The 24030-nt window shown below is 42.2% G+C and overlaps 1 protein-coding gene across 1 annotated transcript in view; it reads right to left on the reverse strand.

The window, feature by feature from the left end:
- Positions 1-633: 633 nt before the first annotated feature.
- Positions 634-24030, reverse strand: part of LOC146000150 (adhesion molecule nephrin-like) — a 371365-nt gene continuing 347968 nt past the window's right edge. Inside the window, exons 11-14 of the mRNA XM_083137491.1 lie at positions 23079-23375; positions 18841-19101; positions 15313-15476; positions 634-1378 (exon numbers count right to left, since the gene is read on the reverse strand). Coding sequence (XP_082993617.1) covers positions 1223-1378; positions 15313-15476; positions 18841-19101; positions 23079-23375 — 878 coding nt within the window. The 3' untranslated portion in view covers positions 634-1222. The remainder of the gene's footprint in view (positions 1379-15312; positions 15477-18840; positions 19102-23078; positions 23376-24030) is intronic.

Here is a 24030-nt window from a genome sequence, read left to right on the forward strand (position 1 = left end):
CCTCTGCTTTTCGCCCCTCCTCGTGCCTCTGCTTTTCGCCCCTCCTCGTGCCTCTGCTTTTCGCCCCTCCTCGTGCCTCTGCTTTTCGCCCTTCCTCGTGACTCTCTGCTCCTCGCCCTTCCTCGTACCTCTGCTTTTCGCCCCTCCTCGTGCCTCTGCTTTTCGTCCTCCTCGTGCCTCTGCTTTTCGCCCTTCCTCGTGACTCTGCTTTTCGCCCTTCCTCGTGCCTCTCTGCTCCTCGCTCCTCCTCGTGCATCTGCTTTTCGCCCTTCCTCGTGCCTCTGCTTTTCGCCCTTCCTCGTGACTCTCCGCTCCTCGCCCTTCCTCGTACTTCTGCTTTTCGGCCCTCCTCGTGCCTCTGCTTTTCGGCCCTCCTCGTGCCTCTGCTTTTCGCCCTCCTCGTGCCTCTGCTTTTTGCCCTTCCTCGTGACTCTGCTTTTCGCCCCTCCTCGTGTGTCTGCTCCTCGCCCCTCCTCGTGCCTCTGCTTTTCGCCCTTCCTCGTGACTCTGCTTTTCGCCCTTCCTCGTGCCTCTCTGCTCCTCGCCCCTCCTCGTGCCTCTGCTTTTTGCCCTTCCTCGTGACTCTGCTTTTCGCCCCTCCTCGTGTGTCTGCTCCTCGCCCCTCCTCGTGCCTCTGCTTTTCCCTCTCATCGCACCGCTACTTTTCACCCGTCGCCTTCTCTGCACTACTGCGTTTTGTCTGACAGCTTCTCTGCTTTTCAGCCCTCCTCGAGTCTCTATTTTTATCTCTGCCTGATGCACTGTTGTTCTTCCCTCCTCGCGCCTTTGGTTTTTGATTCTCCTCGCATCGCTACTTTTTGTCTGCCAGCTCCTCTGCTTTTCGCCCCTTCTCGTGTCTATGTTTTTATATCCCTGCCTGATACTCCCTCCACGTACTCCAAGCTTTTCGGCCCTTGTAGCTCTTCACCTAACCTAGCCCCTCTAGTTCTTCTTCCCGCTCGCACAGCTACTTTCCCTTCTCACCATACCTGTCTGTCAAACTGCTTTCTCGTCCTTGTCTGCCCACTGCTTGCACTCTACAGTTACCCTCATATGAATTATTCCATTGTTAATTGCACTCGAGATCAACACACGCACCTCCGACGCACAAAGGAATGGACGTTGCACTGATTACTTTTTTCGGGGGGGATGGGGGGAGTCAACCGCCTCTCTCCTTCTTTTGGGGTTATTGTGCCTCCTTCTGGCGTCTCCGGGAAGAACTTCATACGCAGCTCTCGGGTAGTCTGTTCGCCATTAACCTTTCTTTTATGACGACCCCGTTGAGTTCGATGTCCGAGGCCGGAGGCTTCTCCACTCGACTAGGTATCCTCAAGTCTTGAGATCTCTCCCAGGAATACGGAGCTGTCGGGTAGTGGCTCTGAAATACAAGAACATTAGATGAGCTAGAGTAACTTACGCAGGTTTGTGCATATTGTATCTGCCAATATCAGCCAGTAATCCTGTCCAAACGCAAGGCCATGCGCAGAAATCTCCCATGCTTGAGCGGGTGAAAGACTCGCAACCAGTCTACCATGGAACGTTGGCCAGTTCAGACACGAATCAAGGGAGTGGAGGCGTTCATCCCAACACGTTCCATTCGGGAGACACATTCCATTCTGGTTCTCCACACTGCCATTGGTACTCCATTGTCTGTCTAACAGTTGCAGTACCAGCTGCATATCCTGAATGGAACGTGTTCGGATGATTCGTGTCTGAACTGGCAAAAGTTCCATGATAGACTGATTGCGAGCCTAGCAGCCGTCTAAGCATGGGAGATTTCTGTCCATGCGCGCCTGCATTCGGTCAGGATTACTTACTGATACACAACCCTTTTCAATTAAACTCATATTACTTTCAGGAACAGAATAATAGCATTAACCTGTGTACAGTGTTGCCAGCCATATTATGACAATGTGGAATAGCCATTTTAATTTGACGAACGAAAGATCTGACTATGTTCTATGGCATTTTTGCTGCCCAGGATTTAAGCATTTCACAATTTCGGATACAAACTTGAAGATAGAGTAATTGTTTTCTTCTGTTTCTTTTTACTGCATTAGTGGACCTTGAAAGTGAAAATGCCCTCGCACTTTCATTAACACTAAGACAGTTCCATTGACCTGCTGGGGGAGGGGGTCTTGAAAGGAACTGTACCCTCCTTTTGCATGAATATATTACAAACGTAGCAATAATATTCCTTATGGTCACGCCGGACCCTGTGGCCGAGTGGTTAGCATATCGCGCTGCGACGCCAAGGGTCCCGGGTTCGAATCCCGTTCGGGCTTGGTTGTTTGTGAATGTCCATTCATCATTTCATCACTATCTTCGCAATTTAGCCAAGAGGCACAAAACGCGAAGTAAAATAAACTAAATCAATCAATCAATCCTTGGTCACGTCTACGCGCCTTACTCCACACAAATAGTCACTATATTATTTGAGAATATGATACCACCTTGTCTTTCATAAGCAGTAGATAAGAAGAAAGAAAATGCCACTAAGGTTCGGGAAGGGTATAATTATGGCAATCAATAGTTTAACAGAATAGTTTAAATGGTAAAGTCATTTTCCTGTACTGCAGGCCGCGGGTGTGAATTTTCCCGATATACATTCTCATACCCTCTTTTATTCCCAGGGTTGCCTTAAGGCATCCATTGATTATGATCTGGGTGAGCCCCAGAGCTGGAAACTGCCGGAAAAATTTTCCAACTGAGACCACTAAGGGTATGAAATAAGACATCACTGTCGCTTTCATCCTCAATGACACATTCGTTTACTAAATCAAAAGCTTTTGCAAAGTCTGAGACTTCCTCACTCGATTGAGTTTGATCGGATTATACATGGTGCTTACTCCATTCCCCCATCTCGACTTGGACGCTCAGTGGGCGAAACAGGGCGGTATTAACCAATGAAAGAAAGAAAAGGGGAAGGAAATGAAGCGAGAGAAATGTGCGCCTCCGACCGCAGGTGGCGACAAGGAAGGGTGGCGAGTATATTGCAGAGATTTATCGCTACAAGAAGGGGCCGAATTGGAAGAAACCGCTAATGAAAGCGACAAGAAGGAGATAAGAAAGAACATTAGAAGAAATGCCCTGGGCGCAGAAAAGGGGGGAACTGGCATTGACACAAATCTTTGGAGGGAAGAACGGACACTGGAAACAAATGGGAAAAGATTTTTGGGAGGACATTGATCAGTGTGGCCAACTGTAACGGTGGCAGAGAATCTTTAAGTTATAACGTTTCGATTGGAATTCTCTAGATTTGAGTTTTCTCGAAAATTTTGTGGAAATATGCAACAGCTAAGTTCGAGATGTAGTTCATTAAGACTATTCGAATTATTTCATCAGACCTCGAAAAAATAAATCTGCAAGATTCATTCCTTCATGACTTTTTCACAGACTAAAGTTAATTTTAAAGCAAGAGCGTCATGCATTCCTGAAATGACTCCATTCCCATTTACAAATGTTAAGTTGAATTCAAGATGGCTACCGTCAGATTGACACACACAAAGATGATTGCCCCTATAGGCCGGAAGGTACATCTCGGTACAGTTAAACCCTTAAACGTAGGTTTCGTGGTAACAGCGTGACTGACTGTACTATTGTAAGAGTCCTTCGAAAGGGTAAGCAAATAATATGGAGTCCGTCTCGCCACCTGAATGTTCTCTATGCGTTGGTTGCTTCTCTTTCTCCTCCAGTGTGAACGTAAGAACCAAGAGATCAAATTCCCCTCCGAAAGAGAACGGCGAGCTGTGGCTGGCAGAGAGCAAATCACGTGCTGTCTCTAGCGCCTCTGTCGGCGAGTCCAAGCACTCACGTGACTTCTGCCAAGGTCTTGCAGCAGACGACAAACCACCAACTCGCAAGAATCGCACCAGGGCAAACTTTCTATGACGTCTAATCTCGCCCTTTGTACGTACTTCAATTTGGAAAGGGTGCTGGGCAACTTCAAATTCAAACCTTAGCTTGTTATTAATATTTCTTTCAGGAAGTAATTATATTTTAAAAGGAATCACTATATTGTTGCTTTTTACAACAATTATAAAATATTCTCCAAGCAATTTTAGATTGATTGTTGGTTTCGTAAGTGCCAAGGAATTTTAAAGAAGTAAGTTTTATAATTTTGTTTTTGTAATTTCCGTTATTTTCCTTAGACTGTTCATATTTTCAAATTAGAGTTGCGGTCGTCTAGTCGGTAGGGAGTTTGAATGGCATGTGGGAGATCCGGGTTCGACTCTCAGGATTTCAGGTGCGAAATTCTTTCATTGATGTCTCTGCGTGGAACTGCTCTGGGATTCACGTAGCCTCTAGTAAATTGATCGCTGGGGGAGGGGTAAAGGAGGCCTGAGCGTCGTGCTGATCACATTATCCCCCCACAATTTGCAGGCATTTTGAGTGTCTTGGGCCCTACTATCACATACTCCCTATGCAGGGAGTAGCTTTACTTTTATAAAGTTTTCTAATGTTTGGGTTTTTTGTAATCCCGAACGTTTTACTCTGACTTATTACGTGCAGTAATCTTTTGTAAATTGTCGCATTTGCAGTATTCCTTGTGGCCTCTTTATTGGTGACAGAGTAGCTCGCGGTCACACTGTAGAAGACAGAAAGTGGCTCTCGGCAACACCATTGGCAACAGAAGTGGCTCTCGGCAACACCATTGGCAACAGAAGTGGCTCTCGGCAACACCATTGGCAACAGAAGTGGCTCTTGGCAACACCATTGGCAACAGAAGTGGCTCTTGGCAACACCATTGGTGACAGAGTGGCTCGCAGAAACACCGCTAGCGATAGAAGTGGTTTGCTGCCACATATCTGGCAATAGAGTGGCTCGTGACTACGCCATTGGCGATAGAAGTTGCTCGCGGTCACAAAACTAACGACAGTAGTGGCTTGCGGTCTCCCAACTAGCGACGGAAGTAGCTCGCGGCATCACAACTGGCGACGGAAGTGGCTCGCGGCATCCCAACTGACGACAGAAGTGGCTCGCGGCCTCCCAACTGACGACGGAAGTGGCTCGCGGCCTCACAACTGGCGACGGAAGTGGCTCGCGGCATCCCAACTGACAACAGAAGTGGCTCGCGGCCTCACAACTGGCGACGGAAGTGGCTCGCGGCATCACAACTGGCGACGGAAGTGGCTCGCGGCATCCCAACTGACGACAGAAGTGGCTCGCGGCCTCCCAACTGACGACGGAAGTGGCTCGCGGCCTCCCAACTGACGACGGAAGTGGCTCGCGGCCTCACAACTGGCGACGGAAGTGGCTCGCGGCATCACAACTGGCGACGGAAGTGGCTCGCGGCATCCCAACTGACAACAGAAGTGGCTCGCGGCATCACAACTGGCGACGGAAGTGGCTCGCGGCATCCCAACTGACAACAGAAGTGGCTCGCGGCATCCCAACTGACAACAGAAGTGGCTCGCGGCATCACAACTGGCGACGGAAGTGGCTCGCGGCATCCCAACTGACGACAGAAGTGGCTCGCGGCCTCCCAACTGACGACGGAAGTGGCTCGCGGCCTCCCAACTGACGACGGAAGTGGCTCGCGGCCTCACAACTGGCGACGGAAGTGGCTCGCGGCCACAGAACGGGCGACAGAAGTAGCTCGCGGTGGTACCACTGCCGACAGAATGACTCGTGGCTACCAGCTGGGTGCGAGATTGCTTTGCGGCCTCTTTTTTAGGAGATTGTATCATTCACGTTAATAAATCACTCTCTCTGCTACCTTCCCTCCAACCAGAACTCGCAGCTCAAGAAGGTCCACGGTGAACTCAAGACATGCCAAGTAGCTACGCCTGTCGCGGCCCCTTGTATGTTCTTGTCACTTCATCTGCGGCTGAACTCCATCCCAGGCCGCCTGTTCATCAATCCTTAACGAAGCAGCTAAAGACATCCTCCAAGGCTCTTCACGCGATGCGAGAAGAAGAATCGACGGAGCGGTGGGGGTAAACGACGTCGTCGGGAAGAATTGAATTACCGTCGTGTACAATTTACACGACCCCTGGGAACGGCGGCACTCCTCGGGAAATAGGGATTCTGCGAGCGCGTCTCCTTGTTCGCAGGTAGCACACGCACACACATGTAGGGTTGGAGGATTTACGTTACTTCTGGGTCAATTCTGAGACTCGAATTTCTGAGCAGCTCGTGTACGCCGACGGATACCTTGTCGGTGAGCCTTTTAATTTGTTTCTTAAAGGAGAAAACTGAAATGCAAAGGATACAGACTTAAAACTTACTTAAAACTGAAAAGATATTTGTATCTAATTATGCACCATATATTCACACTTTGAAAATTACATTTGAAATTTGGCTAGTGAGGCTCTGATGACTAATTTATTCTTCTGAGGCACTTTCTGTTTGATCTATCTTGTATTGCGTCTTCTACAGTTATGTACTGGTTTCAAAAAACTTATTTCATCGCGTCTGTGTAAAGCCCCTATCACACGGAACTGGATTTCTAGTTGGAATGCCCTAGTTGGCGATGAACTGACTTTCTAGGTAGAAATTATGGCCGCCTGGCTGACTGCTTGACTGGTTTTGAGGAATAGGACATGTTCTAATTGCTACTAACTTCTTCGACTAGATTCTGTGGAACAGCCAATCAGAGCAAAGTTTGGCCATGTGAAGATAATCTGTGAGTTTGCGAAGTAGCCTTTTTTGTCTGTGGTTTCCGAGTGCATACAGCACGAAAGGCATGTTTACAATTGAAAAAGCTAAAATATTCTTCCATACGTGTATAGTAAACGTTGTAAAGTATGTATTTTATCAGCGCCGTTCTTCTCTACCTAAAACCATTTAATGCGAAGCGATATTCCTCTCGGTTGAATAGTTATCGTTTTTTAAAAATGTGAAGTGATACGTTGTTTACTTCTCGCGCGGCCGCCATTATGGGAACGAAAGACTACCGACAAGTACGGTATAACAAGTACCGTGTGAGGCGAAAACTAGCAAATGGGTAGCCAGTCCAGCGTCAACTAGAGCGTTCCTACTAGAAATCCAGTTCCGTGTGATAGGGGCTTTAGTAAATTTTCACTCCCTACTATGTGCCTCCACCAGATATTGATTGCAAGGCGACTACGTTCAAGTGGGATCCGAAGCATTACGTGCCCTCACCCGAGTATCGAACCTGAAACCCGTTGATTAAAAGGCGACCATGTTACCATTAGCCTATTCACAAAGTTATGTCTCATTGATATACTTTGGCCTCCTCGATGGGGTAGTGGTAACGTCGACGGCTTGTAATCAAGGGGTTCCGGGCTTAATACCCGCTGGAGGCACATAGTTGTTCGGATTTAAACTATAGGTCCAGTCCCGATTAGTCTACCTGTGCATAAAGTAAACTTAAAACAACAATTCAATTCACATACAGGGTGTTCATAAAGTCCCGGTACCATTACAAAAAACATAGCTCGGAAACTACATGCAATAGAACAATGCTGTTGATTGCAACTCTCCACGTTTATATGACACACACCTCAATGTGCGCCCCTCTAGTTGCTCTAAGAACATCCAAGGCGGTAACCCACTTCTGCCCATACACGCCCCAGCATATCACCAGTAACAGTTAGGATACTCTCCGTTATTCTTCGAAGATTAGCAACATCTGGAACAAGAGTGCGGTAAACACAATCTTTGACATACCCCCAGAAGAAGAAATCCCGTGTGACATCCAAGATTTTAGAATGCTCACTCAACCCTCAACATACACATCAGACGTTTTGCCACGTAAACAATCAAAGAAAGGTCAATCAGTCCCTTTTTTCATATAAAGATTACAATCCTAAGAAACAAACAAACCGTCATTGTTAGTGTTATAATACACATTTTGCAATCAACAGCATTGTTCCATTGCATGTAGTTTCCGAACTATGTTTTTTTGTAATGGTACCGGGACTTTATGAGCACCCTGTACTTCCACCACTCACCGGGACATTCTGAAGTCAATATTTCCCCCTTTTCTAGGAATTTTTCCTTTATAATAATATTGATTTTTTTTTAAAAAATCTCAATTGTCAGGTATTTGTTTCCAAGGCATGACGTCATTCAATCTGATTATGAGACTCTACTAGAGCCAGGGACTCTTTCATTTCTGCCCCCTTTTGTTGTTGCCGTACAACATTATACCAGAAATATTCGTATTCCTCCTCATCAGCCGTTCGAATGGAATAAATAACAATAGAAACTTGACTTTTGTTGCAAGTTTTCCTTTGTTGTATTTACATTTATTGTAAACATGAGGGCATGCCCTGAGTGTCCGAGATTATAAAGGATTTATGGCGTCCGATACTTTCCGCCGACGTACAAACCGAACGACGACATGGTTTGAATTCTAATTCCCCATAATAATCCAGCATCCCGCCACGATACGCGACCCAAATGTAGAGGTCACGAATCGCCTCGCATAAATCTCGCACTGAGCTGATCAATGGGGGAAATGGGTCGAAATATGAAATATCACGCAGTGTTGATTTTCCGGGGAAAGGCAAATTTTGCTGAAATTGCACGAAACAGAAGGGGAAATGCAGATCTCAGCTTTTATGGGTAACGGAACGTATATATTTTTATTCTGAGCGACACTTGATGACATCATCGTGCGAATTAAACGTTTTGTTTTGGGATGGGACGGCGGTTGACATCCACTGATTCAGCTATGAAGAGGTAATGCATATATTTGCAAGGAAAACTAATTTCCCTTTCAAAGGAGGATACGTTATTGTTAACAATTCACAGGAAGAAAAATGTTTTCGTTAAGAAATCACGTTTGGTTAAGATTTTAGGTAGTAATTTGTTAACCTTTATACTTTGTATATTTTTTTTCAAAAATCTTTGTTGATTGTACACAGATGTGTACGATAACTGAAAACATTTGGTTCTGATAGATTAATTGACAATAAAATGCTGAGTGACTCAGCACTATGGATAATTGTGAACGTCACGATATAGGGGAGTGCGGCGGGAGTGGGTTGGCTCCAGTTGGCGCAGCGGTCATTCACACAGTCTGATGGGTACCTTGGGAATGAGGGCGGCCGGAACGTGGTGCTGATCCCATCACCTCTGACAAACTGGCCAAGATCGTGAATATATAGGGATCCACCTCCACAATCCCCATCATATGCTTTCACGCCGTGTAGCAATAAACAGGGGTTAACTTTACCTGACTTAGTTTCTCAGTGTAGTCAGAAACCTATGGGGTTTAAAAGCGAGAAGCGACACCTTCTTAATGAACAAGTTTAAATATAGGCCTCTCCGATGGCGCGTCGTCGCCTTGTAATCAAGGGGTCCCGGGTTCGATACCTGGTGAAGGCACATAGTGGTTCGGATCCCACTTTAAACTGTAGGTCCAGTCCCGATTAGCCTTACTGTGCATAAAGCGGACTTAAAACACCAAATGAATGAATCAATCAAGTTTAAATATGAAACATCTAATGGGAATTATTCATTACAAACGTGACGTTATATTTTTATGGACTCGCGTACTGTCGACGTGGCCTTTGGCCACGTCTTGTACGCTCGCATGCGTGACCTTCGGCCACGTTGTGATCGCAATCATGTTTTAGATGGGGTTCCTCAATGATCTTAATGACTTCAAAATGTCTGCATGTTGTATTGGATGATGGGGAACATGTATATAAGTTCGCTAATTTGAAAAGTTTAGAAAGTAACGTTATGTCTGTATGGGCTCTAAGATACAAATATTCAAAATATTATTGTCTATTTTCCTAATAATAAACTGCGTAAGTAATAACAGTTTCAAGATAATTAGTTGGATGTGTTGCATGAACGAATTCAATAGCGACACTAAATTGGAAATGCAATATTTACGTCTTTTATCATTTTCATATTTTTAAACATAATTGGATAATAATTGTTTTCTGTCATTCTCAAATTCCTACCTTGCCTCCGTAATAAATTCTGACGCTTGTATTTTGAAATTCGAAAAGTCTAGCATAATTCCCTTACAGTAGTTCTCGGGGTGAAAATATACTTTCTTTAAGTTCCCTAGCAATGTCCCGTTTCCACGGTGAACAACAAGCACGGCAAACTCTCTAAATAATTGTTTGTTATTATACCTCTAAACATTTAGTTAAAACAACCACGATGTAGATAATATTTTCGCATTGAGTTTACCAATATATACGTAATTGTATCTGGGCTGAAACTCCTTATTATGTAGATGTCACCCTTGTTTGAGCCACCTTTTCAAAGCCAGGAGTTTATTCATCTGTGTGTTGTAGATCTGTGAGAAATATAATGTATCTCGACAATTAAGAATTGAAGGAAACAATGTGTGGTGTAAAAAATGCCCGTGGCAACGGTTGCTAAGGACGTGAGGAAAGGGCATTTTCACCCTTAAGGAAGGGCCGATTGAGCGATTTTTGAATTTTCTCGGCCTTTTGGGACAATTTCATGGGGGGTCGTAATCGGGCATTTTTCGCCTCCGGGGCTTCCTTCATGGAGAACATTTATGTCAGTGAGTGGTGGGATTGGGGCTTTATATATATTGGACTCGCGCACTTTCGACGTGGCCTGTGGCCACGTCTCGTGCGCTCGCCGACGTGGTTCGCTTATTTGGAAAGTTTTGAACGTAAATTTAAGTGTGTATGCGCTGTAATATGTACAAATAATCAAAATATTATTGGTTTCTTTCTTAATAATAAGCTGGGTAAGTAATAACAGTTTCAGGATAGTTAGTTAGATGTTTTATGTAAACGAATTCAAAAGCGACACTAAATTGGAAAAGTAACATTTTACTTCTGTAGTCAGTTTTACATTTTTAAACATAATTGAAATAAAGAAATGTTTTCCTTCATTCTTCGCAAATTTCTATCTCTCTTCTGCAATAAAATTCTGATGCTCACATTTTAAAATTCGAAAACTCTAATACTGTGCACAAAGTGGACTTAAAACACCAAATCAATCAATCAATCAATCAATCGAAAACTCTAGCATAATTCCCTTACAGTAGCATTCGGGGTGAAAATAAACTTTCTTTAAGTTCCCTAGCAACGTCCGTTTCCATGGTGAACAACAAGCACGGCAAGCTCTAAGGAATTGCATGTCATTATACCCCCTAAACATTTAGTTGAAACAAGCACGATGCAGATATTTACGCATTGAGTATAACAATATATACGTAATTGTATCTGGGCTGAAACTCCTTATTATGTAGATGTCACCCTTGTTTCAGGCACCTTTTCAAAACCAGGAGTTGATTCATCTGTGTGTTACTTATCTGTGAGAAATATAATGTAGCTGGACAATTAAGAATTGAAGGAAACAATGTGTGCAAAAGAAATGCCCGTGGCAACGGTTGCTAAGGACGTGAGAAAAGGGCATTTTCACCCTTAAGGAAGGGCCGATTGAGAGATTTTTGAATTTTCTCGGCCTTTTGGGATGATTTCATGGGGGGTCGTAATAGGGCGTTTTTCGCCTCCGGGGCTTCCTTCATGGAGAACATTTATGTCAGTGAGTCAGTGAGTGAGTGGTGGGATTGGGGCTATATATTTATTGGATGGATAACAATAATCACTGATAGAGATTCAATTTATTTTTTGTTGCGAGGTGTTGTGTGCTTCTAGTAGATTAGAGGGGAGACTCGCGACAACCTCACTCCTGGAAGAGCTACACTTGTTCATCAGTAATGAATTCTCAATAGATTCCGCCTCTCAAGATTCACACATGTTCTTGAACCAGTAGCTTTGTAATCAGTGTTGGGTAAGTTGCTCAAAAACGTAGCGCGTTATAATTACCGTTACCTGGCATCCAAATGTACCGCGTTGCCGTTATTTGTCACACAATAACGATATTTAACTGTTTGCCGAAGTATCAAATCTGTTCTTTGCAGTGAGCGTTTTCCCGTTGTAACATTACATGCACATGTTTCAAACAAGATTACGAAGCATGTGTAGTCCCGGAAAATAAATCCTCTGTTCCTTTTCTGAATTTATCAAGGTAAAGCAGAGTAACAAAGCATTGTTTCCATTACTCATGTAATTTTGGTAAAACATTGCGGGAGCAGCTGACGATAGGGGCAAAGTGTTGGCCGACGCAGGTGCCGAAAACGCTAAATTGTGGACGACGCAGGTGGCGAAGAGGCTAAAGTATGGACGACGCAGGTGCAGGTGGTGAAGAGGCTAATGTGTGGACGACGCAGGTGGTGAAGAGGCTAAAATGTTGGCCGGCGGAGGTGCAGAAAAGGCTAAAGTGTAAATGACGCAGGTGCCGAAAAGGCTAAAGTGTGGACGACGCAGGTGCCGAAAAGGCTAAAGTGTGGACGACTCACGTGCCAAAAAGGCTAAAGCGTGGACGACGCAGGTGCCGAAAAGGCTAAATTGTGGACGACGCAGGTGCCGAAAAGGCTAAAGTGTGGACGACGCAGGTGCCGAAAATGCTAAAGTGTGGACGACGCAGGTGCCCAAAAGGCTAAAGTGTGGACGATGCAGTTGCCGAAAAGGCTAAAGTGTGGACGATGCAGGTGCCGAAAATGCTAAAGTGTGGACGACGCAGGTGTCGTAAAGGCTAAAGTGTCTACGACGCAGGTGCCGAAAATGCTAAAGTGTGAACGACGCAGGTGCCGAAAAGGCTAAAGTGTGGACGAGGCGGGTGCAGAAAATGCTAAAGTGTGGACGACGCAGGTGCCGAAAGGGGCAAAGTGAGGCCTACGCATGTGCCGAAATGGGCAAAGTGTGGCTGACGCAGGTGCCGAAATGAATAAAGCGTGGCCGACGCAGGTGCCGAAAAGGACAACACGCTGTGGACGCAGGTTCCAGTAACACAGTTTTGTTATGTTACTCGGCAGTTCCGTTTCTAACACACTATTCGACTTACCCAATAGATAAGATAGCAGTAATGCACGTGTCGCCTTTGAAAGGTAAATGTGGTAGAGTTCTTAACGGTGTCTCTGATTGAGCAAAAGCAAATGCAACAGCTACAAAGACAATAACAGAACAGATGCTTCCGAACAACAAACTTTCCAAAACACTTAAGCAAACTTTCGCAGATTCCCCTTTCGAAGCGTTTCTTATTTCCCCAGCAGATTGCAAATCTAGGCAGTTGCGGCGATCCTTAATTCGCGGACAAGTGTTGGGAACGCTCCCTAACCCATGCAGCGAGACGATGAAGAATCGACAAGGAAGAAACAAATGGAAACAAGTGCGTATAACGAGCGCTATTCGGCGAGTTAAAGAAATTAGATGTTGTCAGGATGAGGAAAAGATGAAGGGAGAAAGCATAATGATTCCTCTGGGGGGAGGAGGCAAAAAAGCATCTTCCTTCAGTCGTCTCCCCTCTTTCCGCGGAGACTTGTGAGCTTGAGGAGAGATGCGTTAGAAGACACAATTCCATATCAGAAAAACAACATTCTGTCGAACCCCCTTCTCTCAGAACACACACACACTTTCCTCATGTTACAAAAACTTCCTTCCCCTTCTTTTCTTTTGTGTCCTTCCGGACAGGTCTTCCGAAATTGGTTCTGCTGAAGAGAAACGAACCAGGAACTCGCGGCTGCGCGTCGCGTCTCCCTCTGTGTTCTCCTTCCGGCAGCATCCGGACAGGAGCACGGACACTTACGCTCTTCTCACCCGGGTCATTACCTGCCTACCTGACACAGCCTCCACCTGCCTTTCAGAGGACCTTCTAGACAGCGGCGCTAATAACAGGGGGTATAATTTGCCCCCATAAATATTGCAGTTGGGAGTACAGTACTCCCCATAAACAGCAATTCACATTGTACCGAAAATATTTTTGACAAGTGCAAATAGTTTCCAATGACAACTTCTCAATATTATTATACATTTACAATTAGTTCATTGGTTTATAAATATGTTTAGGGAAACTTTAAGGCGAAGAACCGACGTCCATGGTGGAGTGGTTATCGCAGTGCGCTTCGAAGTCAGTGGTCTGGGCGTTCTTTGCAAGCGTTATTTCATGAATTTCATCATTAATCTTTGCAATTAGCCAATGGTGCAGAAAAAAAGCGAAGTAAAATAAAACAAACAAATCAAAAAACGGAAAGAAAGGCGAGGATATTTCTTCTGGGTGTTTACGTATTAAAAATAAAACAACGTAAGATTCAGTTCACTCTCGACTCTATTCGGTTTCGTCACATATAGAGCTAAGATTTTCGTCACCATATTAACGGCAAATTTCAAAATATTTCATCGTTTTTACAACTCTTATAAATAATAACATAAAACATAATGAACATTGTAAAAAGTAATTACACATTGTCAATTTTTAATATAAATTTTAGTAAACATATAATCATTTGTTTTTAAAGGACTTTAGAAATATAAAAAATATGTTTCTCTTTCGCCCATATTACCTCCAAATGCATGTAACTCCCAGAAGGAAATATTATTCACATTTAAAAAAATCTCCCATATTTTCAATATAGTGACTTTTGTGTAAGAGGTCTACTTGCGCAATGGACTCATTTTCATTCGCTTCCACCAGAGATCCCCAGGGTTGAGTGTAGTGACTATGTTGAAAACTAACAGTTTTCAGTCTATTTGCACATATTACATACGTTTTTGACTCTGCTTTGCATATACACATTCATGTTATGTAAGTAGTAATAGACTTCAAGTGCTTGGACATGACTTACGTAGGTATGTATACTTGTTCACTTCGACGTGATTGATCATATTTTAAGCATTTTTCCGGTTATATCCGGCATATTTTGCCTTGTCTTATCTTGTGCCAGTCAAGTGGAAATAACTTGTCTTCTACATTTGAAAATGCAGTCACTGTACATTAGTGCTCATAAACCGAACAGCCAAGCAGCATGAAAATACAATGCTGTATTGATATTTGGAATACCTTATGAAATTGGCTTCTCTCGTTAATTCTTAGATAAATAGTTCATCCCATAAAGTAAGCAGTGAGAAAACACAATATAGTGGGAATTTTATATTTTTTGGCATGTTTTTTTATTAATGGCAATTTAAGTTCACATTTTGCCTTGTCGTGGTGTTTATCTCACATTTCAACTCATCAAATCATAAACCCTCATCGCCGCGATTAAACTGGAGAGGTGTAGAAAGGCGACGCATGATGTGCTAGAAATCGAATTCTAGCAGCCCGAATAAAAAACCAGAGAAGAAACACGGAGCGTTTTCTAGAACAAGACATTGAAAAACAAGAAACACACACACGGGGAAAAGGGGGCGAAACGCCATTTGTTGTCCTCTATTCTTCATCCCCTCCCCCAGCATCCTCCCCATATCCACTTAGGAATCTCCCCCCGCCGAGAAACAAAATAAATAAGGAGGTGGAAGAGGAGAAATCTGATTTCCAATACGTCTCCCGTGGACTTACCGTGGAACTTTCTAATACTGCGGGGTCCGGCGGAATCCAAAATCCGGTCTCCTCCGGCGTGCAGGGGGCGGGCCTTAATCCAAGGGTTGACGGGGGTTGATACGAAGGGGGGGTCTCGCGGAGGTACACCGTTCCATTCCCCAGTGGCCGCACCGCCGTTGGTTCTGCAAGACAAGCACAAAGCACAGGTCGTCAGTAAGAAATATCTCACTCGGGGGATGGAGGGGGAGGGAGGGGGAGGGAGGCTGGAAGGGAGACAAGGAACAGGTGTATAGGGCATGCAGTCACCGCTATGTAGAGAAAAATTGGATTTTGTGGAGAATCTTCTAGGATAAATTCCAATCTGGGGATAGTGGAGTGAGAGAAAACTTGTCAGTGTTGGAGTTTCAATCTTCAAGTCCAGTTTATGAACAGACAGACTAATCGGGACTGGACCACAGCTGTTACGTACCCAATTCGCGATTAAAATTAACCGATATGCCATCTGGTGGGACTTTCAGGAACCAGTCTAAGTAGGATACGTTGTGTTGAAGTCGTTTAAAGCATGGGGAATATGCGAAAGAGTAAGGTCTACTGTTCAGGTTTTTTTGTGCTCTAAATTGTTTTATGGGTCAGAACAAATGAAAAGTTTTCATGTATTTCCAATCCGTAGAATCAACAACATGAAATTTGTAAATAAATCAGGGGAAACGTAATTGATTGACAGAAGATTGGCATGGGGAATAACACTGCAATTCGGCAACGAAATTACGAAGAATGCACGAGTCTATTCACTTTATTTTTCGAGAGATTGCCATGAAAATAAAGTTTTAAATTGTACTTTATAAATAAAACTTTTTTCTTTTTCGAAAAGTCATGAAGCGTCTTACCCAATGCATTCATGTATTATGTATGTGTGAAATTTGGAACAGGTGCAAGTCAATTAAGAGAGAAGATGAAAATAGTTTGAGAATGAATTAATGTCAAATGTAACCAGAAAAAGAAAATGTAAATGCTAATGTTGCTGCTTTATTCAGTACGATGTCCTTTGTCAGTGAGGATAGCCTGATCATGAAATCGTGAATATTATCGAGAAAGAACTGCAACGATATGTTCGCAATTTTCTCCTGCCAGCTTTTCAAGTATACGTTAATTTTAATTTCTTTATTATTAAATAATTTCCGAGAATCCCAGTTACAACATGAGGTACAGATGATACAGCACTGCTTTGAAGAACCAGTGCGTAACATTAGTTTCGTCTTGGTTTTCCCTGTTATTTTGCCTATCATAATTAAATGCTTCGTTCTAATCACAGCTTCACCTTCGTTAGAGCAGTTAGAGTTCCTGGAATTCACATCGCATTCACAATATTTAAAAATATCGCGTAATTTGAACGTTTCTCCTCCATAGCAGCCATGACAACACGCTGCTGTTTCGTACTGCTGCTGAATGTAAACAAAGAGTTATCATACTTAGAGCGGCCATATTGGAAGCGACACTAGCGCTCAGGTGGTAATTTTAATTGCGAATAGGACCAAGTAAAGTAAATAGTTTGCCAAAGAGGAATAGAGATGGCAGCACCAGGCGTGCAAGATTAAGAATTGGCATAATATATGTGAATAACTTTATAAATAAGAACAAAGCAAATTGGAAAGATGAAAAACAATAGAATCTACTATAAGAAGATACAGGAAATAATAGAATCTACTACAAGAAGATAAATAATATATATATTAATTTATTTCTTTTATATATATTGTTTATCTTCTTATAGTAGATTCTATTGTTTTTCATCATTTCAATTTGCTTTGTTCTTATTTATAAAGTTATTCACATATATTATGCCAATTCTTAATCTTGCACGCCTGGTGCTGCCATCTCTATTTCGCTTTGGCAAACTATGTACTTTACTTGTACGTAACACAGCTTAAAGTGGGATCCGAACCAGTAAGGAGTGATCCCGAGATCCTTTGATTACAAGGCGACGAATGTTACCACTACTTTATTTAGGAGGTCAAGGTACCTTTTAATTGTTATGTACGGTACGTACTGTGCAGGTCCCTTTACAAGTTTGCCCTTTTAACCCTTTTCAAGGGCCTCTTTACACCCCTTTTGACTATAAGGTAAGGGTTTTAGATATGGAGGGTTTTTGGTATATTCTGAAGGCTGCAAAATGACCATATGTGGCGACGCATCTAAAAATTTAATCCATTCATTCAAGTCGAAAAGTATAGTCGGTGGAGGCACATAGTGGTTGGTTTCAGACTTTAAACTGTAGGTCCACTCCCGATTAGCCTTTCTGTGCATAAATTGGGCTTAAGTACTGAAAAAGTATAGTAGTATTGATTTAAGACCTGCCAAAGGTTACGTTTGCAGCAACTTGTCGCATACATAGACCGAAACGTGCGCGCAGAATATAGTTCCGCTGCAATACTGTAGGATTTTCTCTGTCTGTGATGTGAATAGCTCGGCGGTCGAGGCAAGACTGGCACGGGAGATGCCGAGCGGCCTGCTCGTGAGGATTAATACATAAAACCTGCTGCAAACTAACCTTTTGCGAGGCTTAGACGAAATTTTTCACCTACCCATCAATCCACACAATTAATACTACAGGGTGTCCCCTCTAATGGTAACCAAAATACTAACTACTTGATACTTTCGGTCAGAGTTGTTATAGGTCCAGGAACCCAAAAATTCTAACGGGTTCTATTGGGTTCCGCAACTGGACCGAAAGATTTTACCTTGCACAATTTGAATTGGGTTCAAGTTACTTATTGTGTGATTTCAATACCGATCTTTTACCATATTTAAATTGATAAAAAAAAAGGTTCCGGGATGGAATGTAAATACTTTTTTTTTTTTTTAAAAAAAAAAGAGGTTCTTTAAGGTCCAGAACCCATGAACTCTGCTTTCGGTTAAATTTTTTTGGGGACACATACAGGGTGTTCCGTTCAAACCTCCCACATTTCAATTCATCATTGCTAAAATGTTACGAAACATAATGGAATGCTAGTGGTAGTAGACGAAAGAAACTCAAAGAATTTTATTGCATGAAGCACTAAACAAGAATACACCAATACACCTCTACACTGAACTCTAATACACCTCTATGTGTGCACCGTTTGTTTCACGAATAATATCCAATCTGAGAACCTACGGATTGTTTATCAACACTTTCAGTCGCCAAAAACTTCGCACACCATGCCTTAATGGTTTTCCCCTCAGATGCTTCATCTCCATATTCTCTCCGGTAATTTCTTTGCACTGTAATGATTGATTTGGTCTCTACATACCAGATTGTGTCGCCATTGTGCTTTATGCGATTGTAGCGCTGTATAGTGAGAGAAAAGTGAACTTCGAGGTCATGCAATAAAATTCTTTGAGTTTATCTTTCGGCTACTACCACTAGCATTCCATTATGTTTCGTAACATTTTAGCAATGGTGAATTGAAATGTGGGAGGTTTGATCGGAACACCCTGTATATTTTTCAAGCATAAGTGCAACAAGCAAAAGATAGAAATATCAACAAGCAAAGACCTGGCACTAACCATACTTGGCAGGGATGATGTCGGGGTCCTTCTCGTCCCCGTCCCTCGACACGAGGGTTGTCTCCTTCCCCTGCGGGAGCTCCCTGTGCGCCAGGTCGGCCGTCGTGTCCCCGGCAGGGCCGGCCGGCTTCTCCACCCGCTGCGCCCTCTCCCTGCTCCTCCGCACCTTCACCACCACCAGCAGCACCACGGAGATGAGGCTGAGAGCAGCACCCACGATCATCCCCAGGATGGGGGAGAACGCTATCTCGCCGTCGGAAGCTGCAAGAAGAAAATAACAATCTGAACCAAATCCATGCGAAAAGAATTAGAAAGACACAAATAAGCTTTATGGCGATTCCCCTGTACAACATACAGGGTGATTCAAAAGTCTAGCACCATAGGACAACTCCGTTATTAATGGAAATAGGATAAACCTGTTGAAAATACGTGGTTTTCAATCTAATATGCTTGAATTTTCACCCTAGAATACAACGTTCAAGCTGTACGCTGCTACGAGCCTCAGTGAGAATGGAAATAAGGTTGCCACAAGCAACACTGTACTAGGTAAATTAATCCTACCTTACCCGTGCAGTACGAGAAATCTACCTGAGGGGGACGGCTCAAGAGGCCCACACATATTTCATCACTAAACTTCAATAAAGCTTTTTTCTATTGAACCACTGCTATCTCTGTTGGTTATATAGGTGTAGCTACATAATAATTACAAAAGTTACCATCATTACTAAAAAAAACCAGATCTAATTATTGCGTGAGTGTCGCAGACATATTTTATCATTCACTAAACCTAAAAAAACATATTACTGTCTAATGAATTCTCTCTTTAATAGTTTTTCTTGTATGTACGCATTGCTTGCATTGCAGAATTATTTTCCTGTAGTTTAAGGTTATTACAAGCATAAGAAAACAGTTTTTCGTTGTGACTTTTCAGAACACACGCTCCTTTCATCAGACATTTATTTTCATTTTGACTAAGATACAGTTATAACAAAGGTTAGCAATTTTTTAAACAAAAAGAATCCGTTATATAATGGATGTTGTCAATGTTACATGTTGTAATATAGCAACTTAACTGTGAAAAGAAGCAGTCTGTTTTATTTTTTATTCCAGACAAAAAAAAATTGATCACATTATTTTTTTATTTAAAATAATGAATCCCAAATATCATCAGGTAATTCAAATTCATCATTGTTTTCACAAAGTCTCTTGTGTTTTCTGTTATATTAAATTTTAAAGATGGTGGCTTACTCCATTTGTGAAAAAGAAAACTCCATACTGGATCTATGTTACCATTTTCATTATTTAATTTATTCCAGTGTTCTTCTGCAATGAACGAAGCTTCCCAGACATTCAACTCTGTGTTTCCCGTTAATCTTTTTAAAACCCTTCTCTATTTAATCAAATGCTTCTCTTGGATGATATGAGTTGACAAACCTGTTCTTCGGTTTAGATTTATAATGTCCAAATCGTGTTCGTGCCATCTTATTGCCATTTTCCTTGCTGTTTGTCCTACATAATCCTTTGAACATGAACAACTTATATTATATATTCCTGTGGTTTAAAAAATTGCTAACCATTGTTATAACTGATCTTTAGTCAAAATGAAAATAAATGTCTGATAAAGGGAGTGTGTGTTTTCCTGAAACGTCACAAAGAAAAACTGTTTTCTTATGCTTGTAATAACCGTAAACTACAGGAAAATAATCCTCTCTTTGTTTATGCAGGTGCATAGTAATTGTACTAATTACAAAAAAATGCAATACTTATCAGCAAACGTAATACGTACAGAAGCATTGAGCATTCAGGACGAAGCATGTGCCAAAAAGCATTTTTGTGTTCTTATCGATTCCGTACCAGTGTACAGACCGAGGTGCATAAAAATCATGATTTTTAACAAAAAAATATTTTTATTTGATTTTTGATTTTTTTAGAAAACACGCTTAAAATCGCTTGTATGGTTTCTGGTACCATACATATAGATATGTATCTTTTAATAGAATTTTTTTTCTAGTAAACGGCCATGTAAAATTTTTGAACAGTTAGATTAAACAAAAAAAATAAATGGAAATATACATTTTTCTGTTTCTGGTACTGTACCTACTATGGAAATGTTTGTTGAGTGTGTTAGGGAACTATAAACATTTCAGTAACTTTTCTACCAGTGAAAATAAAACATTCTGGATGTACTCTATAATTGTAACTTAAAATATTCTTAAATATTTTTTGAAGTCTTTGTAGCTGAATTTTGGAGATTTTTTAATGGTAGTTTCAAAAATATAATCTGTCATGTTTATTTACAGTTTAATAATAATGATGTTGATTATGGTTTAACATGATAAGTATTTTGTATATTTTACCATACAAAATGTTTGCTATTTTTGCCTATAAAAATTATTGAATTTTAAATCAAGAGAAATGCGTGTTTACATCAGTACATGTTCCTTTATTTTCCTTTCTTAGAGCCTAATGAACAACATTCAATGATTACGAGATTAATGTACTTTCACCAAAAGTGATTTTTATGTACATTATTCTATAAATTATTTATTTAAATCAATCCTCTTTGGTACAGACTGAACAGTGCATTCTACGTTGAAAATTCAAGCATATTAAACTGAAAACCACATATTCCCACAACTTTTTCCTCTTTCCGTTTCTCGCTATCTGTACTAATAATGGAGTTACCGTGACGGACTTTTGAATCACCCTGTTGCATGAATCACTTTAATCTGCACTATCGATATTTTGTCGATTCGAGTAATTGAAATAATGTAAAATAACAAAGACTCCTTAAATTTGTTGAGCAACGAGGACATGTGTAACACGTATTGTAAGCAGTGTTGCTGTAGCAAGAGCAAGAAAGCATATTTGTTTAAATCTAATTTGTCCCATACTTGTGCTTATTTATCAACTATATTACAAATGATGCATTGATAAATTTCGACATACACTGAAAAAAACACCTGTATTAAAGCGACACAGAGAGTAAGTAGTCCCTGGAAGTTCACACCACATGTTGGTCAACGTTTAACCTCACTGGCGTTACAAAGGTATTGATTGCAATCCTCTGTCGGTATTATTTCCACACCATCAAAGTTAAACGTTCACCAAAATGTTGTGTACACCTCCTGGGACCACTGCTGGTGGTGCTTGAACGCCAAAATGCTTTACAGTGTAGGGAGTACTATTCCATAAAATATTTGAACGATATTGCAATCCACATGTGATTTCTTGTACTTTGGGATGCCATTCTTGATTACTGATACAGAAATAAGTCCACTGTGTTTAAATACAGTGACTGGCACCTGAAATGTCCTCAGAGTTATCTTGATAATGATGCTCTGCTGTTTCCAACACCGAACTATTTGTAGAATGAAATATATGTTTGCACTTGTAACAACAATAAAGCCCTGAGGAGAAATTTGATTTTAGCAGAGTATTGCAATCAGAAGACAAATTTTACAAACGTGAGAAGTTAAACTATAATGAAAAGAGTTAGTGAGGGAATAGCAGTGCAAAAAGAGAAAGATGAATTGCTTGGGTCACTGGCTCGGAAGGATATACAGCATCTATACGATGCTCCAGAATCATTGGATGATAGAGAATGAGCTCGGGAAAGAAGACATCTTCTGATAAGCACCACAGATTAAGGCACACGATTTGAAAGCGTGAAGGTTTCAGTGTATAATCCGCCTATTGGGCATAGAGCAAATATGGATGAATGAAATCTGACAAGGTTATAAATACGAGATCGTTAAACTACCTGGGACTGGACCCTTACCACCAAATTGAGACCCAAATGGGAATCGGACCTGAGAGTCCTCGATTGTGAACTAAACTCACGGCAATGAAATAAGGCGGATGGCAGAAGTTTGCGCTGTTGCCACGTCGGAGCCCAACCCCGTTTCTTCGAAGGTTTAAGAGAATGAAAGATCTCGTTGTAGAGTTTGTATTTGTAATCCACGTGATACAAACTGACAGTATTTGCTCGAAAGATGAGGGATGAGACAAAAGTGTCCCGTAGAGGTCAGTCTGACGCTCGACGCGGTTGACGTTGCCACACAGTGCGCGGGAACCAGCGACTTTTGTCCTGCTCTCGCTTTGCTTTTCCCAGATGTGGCACCAGCGCAAATCTGCCCAGCCGCCTATTTCCATGTCGGTGCGTTTAGTCATTGCTAAGTATCAGACGAGAAAATACAACGAACTCAACCAGACATATTTGAAAAGGAACACCGTACCTGTCCTCTTCTCGGCGTCCTTGAAGGTGACCTCCTCCAGAATCACAGAGTTGCTCCTGCCCTTGGAGTTCACGGCGAAGACGGCGATCTTGAAGATGACGTCGGGTTCCAGGTTGGAGAGGTAGAAGGTGGGAAGCTCTGCGGTCAGGTTGTGCCTGAGGGTGTCCGTCTCGGCGTCGAACAGCTCCAGGAGGAAGTGTTGCGGTAGTCCTCCGTCGAACCCCGGTAGGCACGACACCTCCACGGAACTACTCGTCTGGTTGTACAGCGTGCAGTTACGCACAGGGAAGGGCCTTCCTGAAAAATGCATTCACTTCAATCCACGTTCCTTAACTGTACGGGGAAACAACGAAGCGTTCTATTCTAGAAATCAGGGTTGTTGAAGATCAAGGAACGCATAAATTCTAACGGGTTCTATTGGGGCCGGAACCTTTTTTCCCCAAACACAATTTTAATTCGGTCCAAGTTTCGGATTGGTTTCATTTCAATATGGAACTTGGACCGTATTTAAATTGATCCGAAAATAAAGGTTCCTGGACCGTATTATAAATTGATCCGGAAAAAGGTTCCTGGACCGAATTGAAATACTTTACAGATAACAAGGTTTTCTACGGTCCAGAACCCATTTACTCTTGCTGATTTTCTCTCCTGGACCGGAATTGAATTTATTTAAAATTCCTGGACCTTCAACAACCATACTAGAAACTCCACACTTTATTTTTGCGAACAACAAGTTTATATTATATTTTAATAAAGCATTTGATACGGTGAGTGTAGCACGTCACTAAATGGAATGCAATTCAAATCATAGCACGTGTGTGTTTTTCTTGGATGAACGTAAACTATCTCCGTAAAATGAATGCACGTTTCGTTACCTATTTAAACTTTTTCTGAACTAACCGTACCAAAAATTCGACGAGGTCTCGCATATAGCCCCCTTCATATTTGCATT

The sequence above is a fragment of the Lepisma saccharinum genome, chromosome 16 (assembly GCF_977018435.1).
Source record: "Lepisma saccharinum chromosome 16, izLepSacc3.1, whole genome shotgun sequence".
NCBI classification, from domain to species: Eukaryota; Metazoa; Arthropoda; class Insecta; order Zygentoma; family Lepismatidae; genus Lepisma; species Lepisma saccharinum.